General features: G+C 36.6%; 1 protein-coding gene across 1 annotated transcript; it reads right to left on the bottom strand.

Annotated features, from left to right (window-relative positions):
* Positions 1 to 1,529: 1,529 nt before the first annotated feature.
* On the bottom strand, positions 1,530 to 4,809 carry LOC110921907 (probable serine/threonine-protein kinase PIX7). Its single transcript, XM_022166235.2, has 6 exons — positions 4,140 to 4,809; positions 3,013 to 3,317; positions 2,775 to 2,910; positions 2,473 to 2,609; positions 2,273 to 2,396; positions 1,530 to 2,185 (listed from the first exon to the last, which is right to left on the bottom strand). Exons 1-6 carry the CDS (start codon positions 4,288 to 4,290, stop codon positions 1,683 to 1,685), a joined length of 1,356 nt encoding a protein of 451 aa, XP_022021927.1. The 5' UTR covers positions 4,291 to 4,809; the 3' UTR covers positions 1,530 to 1,682.
* Between the last annotated feature and the right edge of the window lie 9,668 nt (positions 4,810 to 14,477).

Here is a 14,477-nt window from a genome sequence, read left to right as displayed (position 1 = left end):
CTGTTCGTGAACAACTGAATTTCCTTAACGAACGAACACGAACATAAACTTATGTTCGGTATGCGTTCGTGAACAGTTCGCGAACATGTTATTTTCCTTAACGAACGAACACGAACATGGCCTTGTTCGTGTTCGTTCGGTTCGTTTACAGCCCTAGGCCCGGTGGGTTGGGGGTTACAATATATAGGGGGGTGTTGGGAGACCCGGGTGGCGGTTTGGTTTTCCCCCAAACCGTTTGAATTTAAAATTCAAAATTTGAAAACTCCGCTATGAAGTGGCGGGTGAGCGAATGGGAGGCAGCCAGCTAGCATGTCCATACCGCCCCACTTCCGGCTTGAAAGCCAAGCCCCAAGGACCACGCCCCAACCCAAGCCCACCTGGGGTGGTGGCTTGGGCGTTCCCCCCCCCCCCCCCCCCCCCCCAAATCCACACCCCAACCCAAGCCCCATACCGCATGGCCCTACAGAAAGTTAGCAAGCATGACTATGAGGTGGTTAAATTTTGGGACCCTTCTCGGTTTTGATAGTTCTAGAGTAAGTAGTCAGGACCACCCTCACCTCCTGTATGGTGTTATTGATGATCATGTGTATTTAAAAAAATTTTGGTACGGATTCTGTATGCTATGATAAAGTTTTTAAGTAATTTTATGTAAAATAACTAAACTACTATTACTTTTAGAAAAAAAAAAAAAAGTAAAACCGACAAAAGAAATTGGGAAACTCAATTGAAGGTAATAAAAAACCCCTCTACAATTACGTCTCTTTTGTTTTTAAACTTATTTCAATAAATGTATTTTATTCACTTTATATAAAAGCTAATTGAAATTTTACTTAACAATTTCTAGCCGCTACACATACATGTTAACTCCGTGGGGTATGAGGCTTGGGTTGGGACGTGGGTTGGGGTAAAACGCTTAAGCCACCACCCCAGGTGGACTTGGGTTGGGGTGTAGCCCCTTGAGGCTTGGCTTTCAAGCCGGGCGTGGGGCGGGGGAGCAAGGTGAGTTGGCGGATTGTGATTGGCCCATTAAAAGTAGCCGTTGGGGCTAGTTTTTAAATTTTTTTTCCTTTATAAATACTTACCACATTTTAACATTTTTCTCACACAATATCAAACACATAAAACACAATATTGCCATCAGAACCTTCGAGCTGATTTAGTGGAACATGTTTCAACGATTCCTGGGTTCGAAACCGACGAAGACGACGAAGAATGACTGTTTTTTATTTTGATAATTATTATGTATGTTTATGTATTTTTTTATAAAAAAATATGTATGTTTATTTTTTATGTAGTTATAAATATAAATATATATTAAAAAAAATTGTTGATGTGGCATGGCCACGCCGCCCAGCCACGCCCAACCCAAGCCCCACCATACCCCTACAAACTTGGCTTTTGGGTTTGTTTTATTCAAGATCCACGTGTCACCAAATGCCCAACCCAAACCCCACCATACCCCATGGTCTAAAATTACCTTTCCTTATCGTTTTCTCATGGTATTGTGAATTATTAAGAACAAAAATCAATAACAAACTGATGAAATTTGATTTAAAATTCTGTTAGAAATATGAAACGACCATCATTAAGAACAAAATGATGAAATTTCACAAGTCATTCATGGATCATCTAGAAGCTGAAATATTACCAACCATAAACTCACACCCCCTTCTCAACTCTAGTTATCTGACCGGTCGTGGAGACCGAAACGGTTGATCATTATGATAAGGAGACCCATTCGGACACCTTGAAACCGACAAGCTCCTCATCGGCGGGCCTTTCAACCCCGTACCATTTCTACTGCCATGGTTCGGGCTAGCTCGTTCAGCCTGCTGCAAGTGTAACGCCTGAAAATAAGGCGAGGAACAAGCCATGTCATTCAGGTCCACGAGCGGTTTCAACACTTCGTAAACGTCACTCATTAGAGGTCTGGCTTTCGGGTCACGGTTAAGGCATAGGGTAGCCAATTGAGCAGCCTTTTGTGCGCCTCTTACTGAGAATCGACCTTCAAGTAACGGGTCTATTATTTGGTACAACCGCCGTCGCTCACCTAGATACGGTCTTGCCCATTCTACTAGATTATGCTCCCCGTTGGGTCGGTTTTTGTCCATTGATCTCCGGCCCGTTATCATCTCGAGTAAAACCACTCCGAAACTGTAAACGTCACTCTTCGATGTCAAGTGTCCTGGTAGTCATTGGATCAAGTTAAAATTAAGATGGGTTAAAACTTAAAACAAGAATCGGTTAAACGGGTCAAATGAATTGGTTAAACCTGTCATCACATATTCTGGTGCAGCATATCCATAAGTTCCCATGACCCGAGTAGATACATGAGTATTATCGCCTTCCGGGCCATCTTTAGCGAGTCCAAAATCTGAAAGCTTCGCGTTGTAATCCTGAAAAAAGAATCATATTAAGATACATTGATGATACAGACACATATTATGAACATAAAAGTTGAAAGCCACGAACCGCATCTAGTAAAATATTTGAAGTCTTAAAATCTCGATAAATGACGGGTCTTTCAGCTTCCTCGTGAAGAAAAGCAAGACCCTTTGCGGCACCTAGAGCAATTTTCATTCTAGTGGCCCACGGTAGCGGCAACGACCCTGTACAAAAGATTTACGAGGTTTAAACATTTGAATGCCCTTTAGACAGCTTTGACCCGTTTGACCCACTTCTATTTTACCCGTTTCACTCATTATTAATAAACTACAACCCGAATCAACCTTTTTTCATATAAAGGATATCGGATTTATAAAAGATCAACGTACGTCTGAAAAGATGATTTTCAAGGCTTCCACGAGGCATAAACTCATACACAAGCAACCTTTGGTTATCCTCAATGCAATAACCAATCAATTTAACCAAATTAGGATGCGAGAGATCACCAAGAAAATTAACTTCCGCCTGCACAATGCCAACATCAAGAACCCCATCAAAACGTAAACACACCCAAACAAAAAAAAAAAAAACAATTTACAAAACGATAAAACGTAAAACGGGACATACAAGCCATTCTTTGTGACCCTGAACCCCATCATGATTAAGAGTCTTGACCGCAACCGATAGACCCGTGCCCGGTTTCACGGGTGCGGTCCCGTTCTCATTGATCCATCCTTTGAAAACACGACCAAAGCCACCCTCACCGAGTAGACTCTCGGGTCTAAAACTCCTTGTTGCCAATTTAAGTTCATTGAAGTTGAACTTTCGAAGCTGAGAAGCTATTTTTAGCTCATCTTTTACATTTGGTGTAGATGGGGTGCTTCCCCCGTTGCTTGTGGTTGCAGATGAAGCGGTTGGAACAACGGGCTGGTCTAATATACACAAAATCATGGGCCATAAGATTAAAATATACTTTTTTCCCTTTATGCCGGATTGCCTATCGAATAAAAGATAAACGTTTCTAATTGTGGAATATAGAACAATCACATATCCCATGCTTGCCGTTACCATTTGTTCGTTACGTCAAGTAACTTGTTTTCTCTTTCGTTTTTCTATCCGTTATTAAAATTTTGTTAAGCAAGAGGATCAAACGGTAAATCTTACTATATAAAGACTTGTTTCGATGTATGTTTTGAAAGTGAATATTTGGCGATGATTTGAAAATCAAAATCGGATAATCATGTGCTCAAAGTAGGAGATAGTTTGGTAATTTCACATTCATATCTACAATCAATTTTCTTTCTTTTGCAGCAATGTGTTACCTACTTTCGATAACGATTATTTTAACCATATACAACAAGAATAAATCATATTAAGAATCTGCATAAATGCACATCCAAACTTCCCTCAAATTAACCATTTTAAGATGAACAAATTATTTTCAACATGGAAACCATTGAATACAAGAAATTGCAACTAAAATATGTTATAATCTGAACACAGTCATCAAAATAACAACATTCACACAATTTTTTTTTTTTTTTTTTTTAGGGAAGTTATATTTCATTCCAATCATGAGGGCAAATTACATAAGGATAGTAGACGAGCAACAAACTGCGCCGCCATCCCTAAAATACATTCCAATATGCATAACAAAAACAATTTGAACACATAATCAACACAATAAGAACAAAACAACAACATGAATGCAAGAACTAAAACAAACACAAAGTTAATAAATTTAGGGTTCATACCACAAATAGAAGTCTCCACTTTAGACCTTGTGGATATACACTTTCCAAAGAATCTAAACTTAACCCAACATCCTTTCACCTCAATCTCATCATCTTTCTTGTGCATTTTATCTACATTCCTAGTCCCCATTTGTTCAGAATCAATACCCATTTTTCCTCCACAAGAAAAACCCTAAATTACCCTCCAAACAGACTCACAAAACCAGATTTCTTGAAAAAGACCCAAATGTAACTGAACGTACGTTTCACTATCAAGAACTGAACTTTTTTCAAAACCCATAAGCAGATGGACAAAACAAGTGATACCCACAAGAGAAAATGGGTTGAAAACTTGAATTGAAACAAAAATGGGTCAAAAGGGTATGACCCAAATGACAAAAGGACATGCAAAAGCTATGGTGGGGGTGAAATTTGAATAAAAAGATTTCAAGAAACCTAAAGAATCAAGAAAGTGAGGAGTGAACAGTTGACAGTGATGAAATTAAAAATGTAGTATTTTGTTGATAGAGACAGGATCAAAGATTACTTACATATAAGTAGATGTTGAGTGAGTAAAGAGTATTAACTACTACATGTGTTTTTTAATAAATTTTTTCAAGAAAAAGATGAGAGACGACAGGAGAGTTATCAAGATGAGAATTTGTGTGTGTGTGTGTGAGAGAGAGAGAGAGAGAGAGAGAGAGAGAGAGAGAGAGAGAGAGAGAGAGAGAGAGAGAGAGAGAGGAAACGTGCGTTTGGCATGAAAGGCAGGGGAGGTTGAAGGAGTGGATAATGTGGACAAGGGGGAAAGAGATGTTCAAGAAAATTACAGGAATGGACAATAGTACAGTTACATGAACAGTTAATTTAATTTTATAAGTTATTGATGTATAAATAATAGTAAATTATTTGTTGATTACAGAAACATATATTTGCCAAAAAGGTTATAATACTCTATTGTTTTGGGTTGATCACTTATAGTAACATGATTAATAAAAAGGTTTTAATCATTACATCCATGATTTTAAATTCTTGTTATGGATCTAAGGGTGGAAGGGGCACCTTCGGTGACCCCTTCGGTGACTCAATGTTGCCATATGGTGAGGGGCCGCCACCCTTAAATTGGTGAGTGGGGAGTGGGGGATGCGGTGAGTATTCACCGAATGTGGGAAGAGAAGAGAGAGGGGGGTTAATGGTGGGCCCCAACCCCTTTCAACCCATCACACATTTTTTCTTATTTTTTATATTTTTTTAAATTGTTTACTACTCTTCATGTGTTTGAGCATCTATAGTGATTAAGTACAAAATGAGAAGTGAAGGGGGAGTTAATATGACATGAGATTATTGGCTAGTGAAAAAGTTTACCACTCCCCCATTTAGGGAGCACTCCTTCCACCTAAGAGCATTCACATCCAAGGAATCTAAATATGTGTGTGTTGTTTTTAAAATATAAAAAAGTATAAAAAGTGGTTGTGAGTGGAGGAGAGAGAAAATGTTACTGTTCATCTGTATATTTGGGGGGACACTGTTCACCCCCTATAATTTTTTAATATATTTTGAAAGTGGTTGTGAGTGAAGTAGAGAGAAAAGGTAATGACAAAGGTATAAAAAATATTATTTAATTGAAAATGAGAGATAAAATATAGTGTTTTTAGTGTAATTTAGGGTGAAAATAAAGTGGGTTGGATGTGAATGCTCTAAGGGGGGTCGGTATGATATCGGTGACTCCCTCAGGGAGTTTGTTTCACCGAACAGTGAATTGGTGCCGCCCCCTTTTCGGTGATCGGGGAGTTGGGTTTTCGGTGTATAGTCACCGATGCGGGAAGATGAGAGAAGGAAGAAAGACCCGGGGGGGGTTTAATGGTGGGTCCCAACCCCTTTCAACCAATCATACTTTTTTTTTTAAATTTTTTTACCACTCTTCAGGTGTTTGAATCACTGTCAGTGATTGAGTGCAAGATGGGGAGTGAAATAGGGACTTGACATGGCATAATATTATTCATTGGACAATGACTCAAACACCCTAAAGTGTTTGAATCATACCCTCCACCCTAATGATTGAAGCTTACTATCCCGAACGAAATTTAAAGATTTAAGTCTGCCTAAGTTTTGATAATGACTGCAGTTATTGTTATACTAACTTGGATGAGCTTTTTGAGCCTGATTCAACTATTGAACACCACTACTCTAGGTAGACTGTTTTATTGTTGTTGATGATAACCACTTCCATCATTAAATTTTCTTGCTCTGGCGTTTTCTTGGTTGGAATCATTTTTCAACGAAATTTCTCTTAGTATTATGCTGTTAATTTTATAGGGTAGATTTCGGATAAGGTTCCCCTTGGGTTTTTCAGACATTTGTATGTAACAAGAGTTATTTTGCGACATGTGTTCAGTTGATAATTCGTAGGAAAAAGTTACTATAACCAAACGTCATTTGTTTTTAAATGAATATTCTGTCTCATGCCTCAGGTACTCTTGCTATTTGCGTCTCCACAAACCTCCTTGTTTTCATAAGTATAAAACTAACTTCTTTGTTAGTTGGTGAGTAAGTAATTGGTGGTCTCGAAATTAAATGTGCCCAAAGAGGATTGCATAGGCCCGTGTCTGCTCGTCCAAAATGCTACGTGTATACTCACACAATGTGAAATGGGTTTCCACATGTGTATGGTTTTTAATGTGTTTAAATATGCGGAGCACACCAAAAGCTATTTGTGTATTTGTGTCTCCCAGTTGCGATATATTTAGCAAGAGGTGTGTTGGAGTTACAAGGGTTTCGTGCTAATCACACACCTAAGGATCCATTGTTTTGATAACGATTGAACTTAGTAACTTGTGTTATTAGGTTGTTGATTACAGATGTGCATATACCACATACATGTCACTACATACTTAATATATCATCAAAATGCTAAGATCAAAGGCAATTAGCAACAACAATGGTGTGATCAAGTCTACAAGTGAAGAACCCACAACAACATACAAGGATCAAAAGCTAAACTGAAAACCGAAGACATATATATATGTTGGGAATTATGAGAGATTCTTAATAAGTTTTTAGTAATATAAATTGACCTAAAAAATCAGATTTTCATATCCCAAAGTGATTTTCAGAGGTTAATTACCAATCATTTTCTAACCCCAGTTAAAGTTCAAATGTTTATGACAAACAAAGGGAGGGATTTTGAAAATTTTAATTTTCAATAAAGTATTAGTTGGAGCTTCACATAAGTGGTAAGTAGGGGTGTTCATGAGCCGATCCGATCCGATCGAGGGTCTACTCATGCTTGGATTGAATTACAACCGATCCGATCCGAGCGGATCGAATTTGCAAAACCGAGCGCAAAAGTGATGCTCATGCTCGGATTGAATTTGAATCGATCGGCTCGGTTTCGCTCGGTTTTTATCAAATCCTAAAAAAAATCGAGCGGATCGTTTTCGCTCGATTTCGCCCGATTGAATTATAAGGCTTCGTTCAACAAAAACAAATTCTAACTTAATTAAGACATGTCCAACACTTTACTAACAAAAGCTATACATAACTCAAATCATGATTCTAAAAATGTTCTTAACAATATGAGTTATGATATGACTGAATATTTTTAGGAATAGGATTTAAGGTTAGATTTTCATATTAAATATTAAGTTGGGCTGAATATTTTTTGGGCTATTATATTTTTTTGGGTTTTTAATCTTTAAAACCTATAATATATATATATATATATATATATATATATATATATATATATTATGGATCGTCCGATCAAAAAAATCCATGGACTAGATTGCGCGGTGGCGTTTTCATAAACAACATCAATATTATTAGGTGGGACGCGCTTCATTAAGGGTAAAAGGGTCTTTTTACCCCTCATTCAAAACGCCATCAAATGATAAAACGCAAAACAAATAAACAAAACGCCATTAAAAACAAAACGCCAAAATCTAAAAATAAAACGCGGTGAATATTACAGGAAGATGAAACAACACAGAACAACTGAATTTCAGTTATTAACATTTATTAGAAGAAATTCCCTCCTAAATTACGCGCCAAAAACATCATTATATAAACAAACGTAAAACATAGCTTCCATAATCACTTCAATCTATCCATTTTCTGCAAAAAAAAAAAAAAAAAAAAAAATCGTTAACCAAAAACGCCAACTTAAACAAAACGCCAAAAATGGCAACTGTAGGATCGTGTGTTGACCCGAACGAGTCGTTCAGAGAAGTTTTGATCTGTTTCAGATGCGGAAAATAAGAAACAGACTTAGATACAGCTTGCAATTCACTTTAAACACTCTTCTGATTGATATAACAACGAGTACAATCACGGGATAAACCGGCAGCACCTCGGTATCCAAGTCCACACAAAGTTACAATGATTCCGCTCGAACCTGCTATATATAGTGCCTGAGGTTCCGCTTGAACCTGTCAAATGCATTTCAAGCGGAATATCTAATGTTGTGATTCCGCTTGATATTGCACAAGACACATTCAAGGGGAATCGGCTATTTCAAGCGAAATCAACCTAAATTAATCTTACATCTCCTATTTTCTCGTACAACGTGCCCTGATCTAGCATATCTAGTTACAAGACTCGATACAAGACGAAGACGACAGATGTATGCACTAACAGACTCCCCCTCAGATGTTGACGAGTCTTAAAGTGTCGAGTCTTGGCATCTTCAGTCTTTATCAGTCTTTGGGCTTTCAGAATCTCTTCTCTTCCAGAATCTTGACCTGGCTCTTCCCTATTCAGCTTCAGCAGATTCCTCCTCTTGAATACTAATAACTTCCAGGATCAGAGCCTGACTCTTGAGCTTTCTAATTCTCTTGATCAGATCTCTTGATTCCTTAAGTTCATCAGCATCATCTGCTTAGTATCGGAACTTGGCTCTCTAACTTTCAAACTTCCTTTGATGTTGTTCCAAGATCGTGATATGGCTCTCATCCAGCTCAGGTTATCTGCACATCTTCTACCTTAAAATAAATTTCACAAATTTAATCATACGACAGAAATTAGATATTCAGACTCCCCCTCTAGTTTAATCAGAATGATTTAATACTGTTAATTTCTGATGAACCATTTGAAGAAATTTTCAACATATTCAATTAAACACAGACTCCCCCTCACAAAATGGTCATCATGTTTAGCATTCGGAATTTAGAAAATCAGCTCTCCAACATTAGTTGTCGAAAATCTTTTTGAATTTTTCAAAATTTATGCTAAAACACACTGAAAATCTTTTTGGATTTTTCATATGAAATGCAGTAAAGAAATATTTACAGACAATATTTTTGTGAGTTTGTGTAAGAGGATCATATCAGTTTATAAGACAAATCACCAACACCATTAAGCTTCATTTCATTTTAAGTTATAAACAATTCACCTAGATTGTCAGTATATGAGTCCACTTAAATTTTCACACAAAGTTCAATTGATTCGAGATACGAAACTAATGTCTTAATGACTTAAACTTATTCGCGTGTCCCACTACTTGAATATACTCCCATATCCAGATCCCAATATTCAGTCTTACAGGTGAGTATACCTAGATGATATCTGTAAGGGGTTAGGTGCGAAAGCGTGAGAGCTCAGGTCAGAACTTCCGTTCAGTAGAGAGATGACGGCTCGACTTTTGGTGTGTCCCTTTTAGAGGATCTTTTCTTCAACAACAATGATTATCAATTTTATTGTTTCATCATTTTTGCTGAGGGCGGTGCTATATTTCAAGCATTTGCAGAAAGTATTATACGGGGACTAGGTCAGAATTTCCATTTAGTAGAAGTCCCGGGATAATACCCCAGATATCACTGAGTATAAAGACCTAGTATCTCAGAAAGAGGGACCTTTCAAACAAGATTTTGGGGGTTACCCATATATCCACGAAATGTTCCCCACGATATAAGCAAGTTTGAATTTTAGGTTTATATCTCGTCACAATCTACCAAATGTGCAAAAACCTACTGACACATCCGCAGTGAGATTGTTTATCATATTTAACTTTCCATTTCTTTAGCATGTTGTGACAGTCCACTGATGTACTATCATTTCCTCTTTCCACAACAAAACTCATTTTTGATTTTTATCATGTTTTTGGCTTTTTCAAATTTTCTAATGTTTTTGGATTTTCTAAAATTTTTATTACTCCCCCTAAAATGCAAACACATTTAAAGAAATTTGAAAACAAACTATACAGAAAATTGACAACCGATATCGAATCGCTTCAAATCGCCATCCACTAGGCATAAACAATCAGAACTCCCCCTTTCAACAAACTATTTTCCCATTTAGATTTCAAAACACTTAAGTTTGTTTTAATCAAAATGGTTTTTTTGGAAAATAAACAATCAAACCTCTGTACCAATTGTAAAAACACAATTACCTATACCAAGTGTAGGAATAAAACATCTACACTAAATCATTTTACCAACAAAAATGCCGATTCCTGCTTCACACTTACCAACTTGGAAGCTCCGGCAAGTCTAGATTTTTCAAGGAAAAAGAATTTCCAGCCAAGTCTTACCAAGATTGGGTGTTCTTAACTCTTGTTCAGTAGGGTTATAAGTTGCTTTCTTTGTTGCATTAAAATCTTTAATCCCTTGAACTTTACCTTCAACCATTTTCCCAAAAATTTTCTTTACATTTCCATTAAAAACTTTCTCAACATCAAAGTTATTCTTCTCAGAATAAAATTGATTCAAAATCTCAACTTTACCAACCTTTTGTTTAAAATTCTCATCCTTCAAAGGTGGAATTTTAACATCATCCATTGAAGACACTGATTTTTCTTCTTTACCTCAACCTGTGGCTCCTCTGATTTTGTGGAATCAGGTTCATTGCCGACTTTCTCATCTGACCTTTTAACAACCCACATTTGGTTGTCTTTTGCTCTCTTTTTGTAAAAAATTTTCTTTGAACATTCACCAACTTCATAAGTTGAATTTCAAAATTTTTTAGTTTCTCAGTTGGTGGTTCATCGTTCTCAACAACTTTTCCTTTAAGTTTTTCAGAAACTCCCTGTTTTGTCTTTGTATTTGTCGGACAATTCCATGCAATGTGACCAACTTCATTGCATTAAACAGGTTCGAGTATCCTTTCTGTGAAAAACTCCGGTTCCAATTCTTTTCTTCTCAGCAAGAAACTCCTGGTTTGATTGTCTCCAGAAAGGTTTCTTTTGTTCTTCTTCAGCACTTCCTCCTGAAACAAATTTTGTGTTTGTTTTAGAAATTTTATCATTTTTATAATTTTCAGGTGGAATAAAACCTAAACCTTTCTTTTTGAAATTACCATTATGGTTTGGTTTCTTTTGAAGACCAGAACCAGAATTGTAACATTTTTTCTTGTTTAAACGCTGTTGAACTCTTGAAGTGTATTTTTTAGATTTTTCAGTAAGATTTAAATCTTTTATTTCAGAAATATTAATTTCTATCATTTTGAAAACCTTTTTGATCATTTCAAATCTAACACTTCTTATTGGAAACTCTTTGTCAGAATCATTCAAAGTATATGCTACTTCGAATGTTTCATCATTCAAATTCAATTTTGATAACAAAAACTCTTTACTGTAAGCCCGTTTAACCGACGGTTTTGGACTGTTGACTGACGAACTTGAACCTCCAGACTCAGACTTCTCATCTGTATCCAACACCTGATCGACCACCTTTTTTATTAACTCAGACTCATGGTCAGTGTCAGACGATGTGAAAGTGACGTCAATGTTTTCTGGTAATTCATCAGTTATATCAGACTTCAGTTTTATATTGACTGCCTTTTGAACTTGCTCCTCATTTGGTTTTCTGGGAGAATAACCTTCCCAGATCGGAGGCGGACACTTGTTATAGCTAACACTTGGTTTCTTACCAGTATCCTTGCTTCTCATCCTTAAATGCTTCGAAACCTGCAACAATTGGATAAATTCGATCAATAAGATAATCATAACTAGAATAACTTTGTAACAAACGTCTGATTCTCTCATTCTCAATTTTCTCAGTCTCCAACTCTTGTTTCAGCTTTGCACATTCTTCAATGTAATAGTTTATAGCTTTTTGCTTCGTCATCATTGTTGCATTCATCATTGTCAAAGCGTCTTCTCTCTTAGAATTTGTTTTTTGAAGACCAGTTACTGTTCTATTCAATACATCATAAGATTCCTTCACGTAATTGAGATTGAACAGTAATTGTTCCTTCATCTTCTCAATCTTAGCCAACTTCTCGTCTTTTGCTGCACATTCCTTGCAAGATTCTAGACACTTTGAGCAAGGCTTGATGACTTCCACAATTTTTTCTACTTCAATAATTTTTTCAGATTCAACAACTTTTTCAGCTTCAGTCACCTTCTCTGTTTCAACAATCTCCTCAGCAACACTTTTAACTTCATCATTTTGAACAATCTCATCTTCTTGAACAACACTTTTAGACTTCATTTGCTTTTGTTCTTTTGCTGCTCGTCTCTCCTTCAGCTTCTCCAAGCGATCTGCAAAATAAAAATGAAAGCTTTCAGGAGATAAATGAGTTTTTGCAACATTAATATGTCTTTCTTCTTCATCATCACCACTATCATCAGTTGGTGATTGATCAAACTCAATTGATTTATCAGAACTATCATCTGTGAAGTCAGACTCAGATGGTGTTTGATAAAAAACAGTTGCTTTTTCTGAACTTTCATCTGAACTAAGTGAGCTTTCATCTGATGAAACAGACTTTTCTTCTTCATTCTTCACACTAACACCAATAGCGTTCATCCACTCTGTAAACATATCCGGTTCTTTCACAATTTTAGCTTTGAAAGCTTTGAACTCTCCTTTTTCATCCACAAACATATCCCAGCTAAAACCTTCAGGTAATCTTTCATCATCCTGATTGATTAAGCATGCTTTGCTGTCAGATGAAATGTATTTATCCCAGCTGAAATTTTCTTGATTCACTAAACATGCTCTCTTTGAAGAATCTTCTATCACTTTTCTACCATGAGCCACTTGTGGTTCTTGTTGTTGTTGTTGACCAACTTGTTGATATATGGCTTTCCGGTAGTAGTCATCTTTTCCAAATGGATTCTTTGCTTCGTTTGCTTCTTTATTCTTGCATTCTCTCTTGAAATGACCTTTCTCCCTGCATCGAAAACAAGTAACTTTAGATTTATCAAAACCTAAAGTAGAAACATGTGCATCAAGAAAATCATTTCTTCCAGTAATCAATTTGAATTTTTCAGCTCTTCTCAAAACACTAGCTAGACACCATTTGATGTCCATTAGCTCCATTTCTTCAGCATCTATCTGATCGTAATCCTCTTTCATTAGCATAGGATTTCCGATCCTCCCTGCAACCAAGCCTTCATAGGATAGTAGCACGGAACCAAGTAATGCCATGTGATCTTTTGCAACTTCTTCAGAGAAACTTTGACCATCAGGAAGATTCAAAGCAATGTTGCATTGTATCACACAACCATTTCCACTTTTAGAACTTTGATGCTGAAAGCTTGATGTTGTATCTTTTGATGCATGTAATATGGGGACTTAACATGACATAATATTATTCGATGGACAATGACTCAAACACCCTAAAGTGTTTGAATCATACCCTCCACCCTAATGAATGAAGCTTACTATCCCGAACGAAATTTAAAAATTTAAGTCTGCCTAAGTTTTGACAATGACTGTAGTTATTGTTATACTAACTTGGATGAGCTTTTTGAGCCTGATTCAACTATTGAACACCACTACTTTTAGGCAAACTGTTTTATCGTTGTTGATGATAACCACTTGCTGATTGATTAATCCATCATTAAATTTTCTTGCTCTGGCGTTTTCTTGGTTGGAATCATTTTTCAACGAAATTTCTCTTAGTATTATGCCGTTAATTTTATAGGGTAGATTTCGGATAAGGTTCTCCCTGGGTTTTTCAGACATTTGTATGTAACAAGAGTTATTTTGCGACATGTGTTCAGTTGATAATTCGTAAGAAAAAGTTACTATAACCAAACGTCATTTGTTTTCAAATGAATATTCTGTTTGATGCCTCAGGTACTCTTGCTATTTGCGTCTCCACAAACCTCCTTGTTTTCATAAGTATAAAACTAACATCTTTGTTAGTTGGTGAGTAAGTAATTGGTGGTCTTGAAATTAAATTAAATGTGCCCAAAGAGGTTTGCATAGGTCCGTATCTGCTCGTCCAAAATTCTACGTGTATGCTCACACAATGTGAAATGGTTTTCCACATGTGTATGGTTTTTAATGTGTTTAAATATGCGGAGCACACCAAAAGCTATTGTGTATTTGTATCTCCTAGTTGCGATATATTTAGCAAGAGGTGTGTTGGAGTTATAAGGGTTTCGTGCTAATCACACACCTAAGGATCCAT

The sequence above is a fragment of the Helianthus annuus genome, chromosome 17, assembly GCF_002127325.2.
Source record: "Helianthus annuus cultivar XRQ/B chromosome 17, HanXRQr2.0-SUNRISE, whole genome shotgun sequence".
In the NCBI taxonomy this organism is placed as follows: domain Eukaryota; kingdom Viridiplantae; phylum Streptophyta; class Magnoliopsida; order Asterales; family Asteraceae; genus Helianthus; species Helianthus annuus.
Note: the sequence above shows the minus strand (reverse complement) of the source record. Positions and strands in the feature narration are given on the sequence as shown.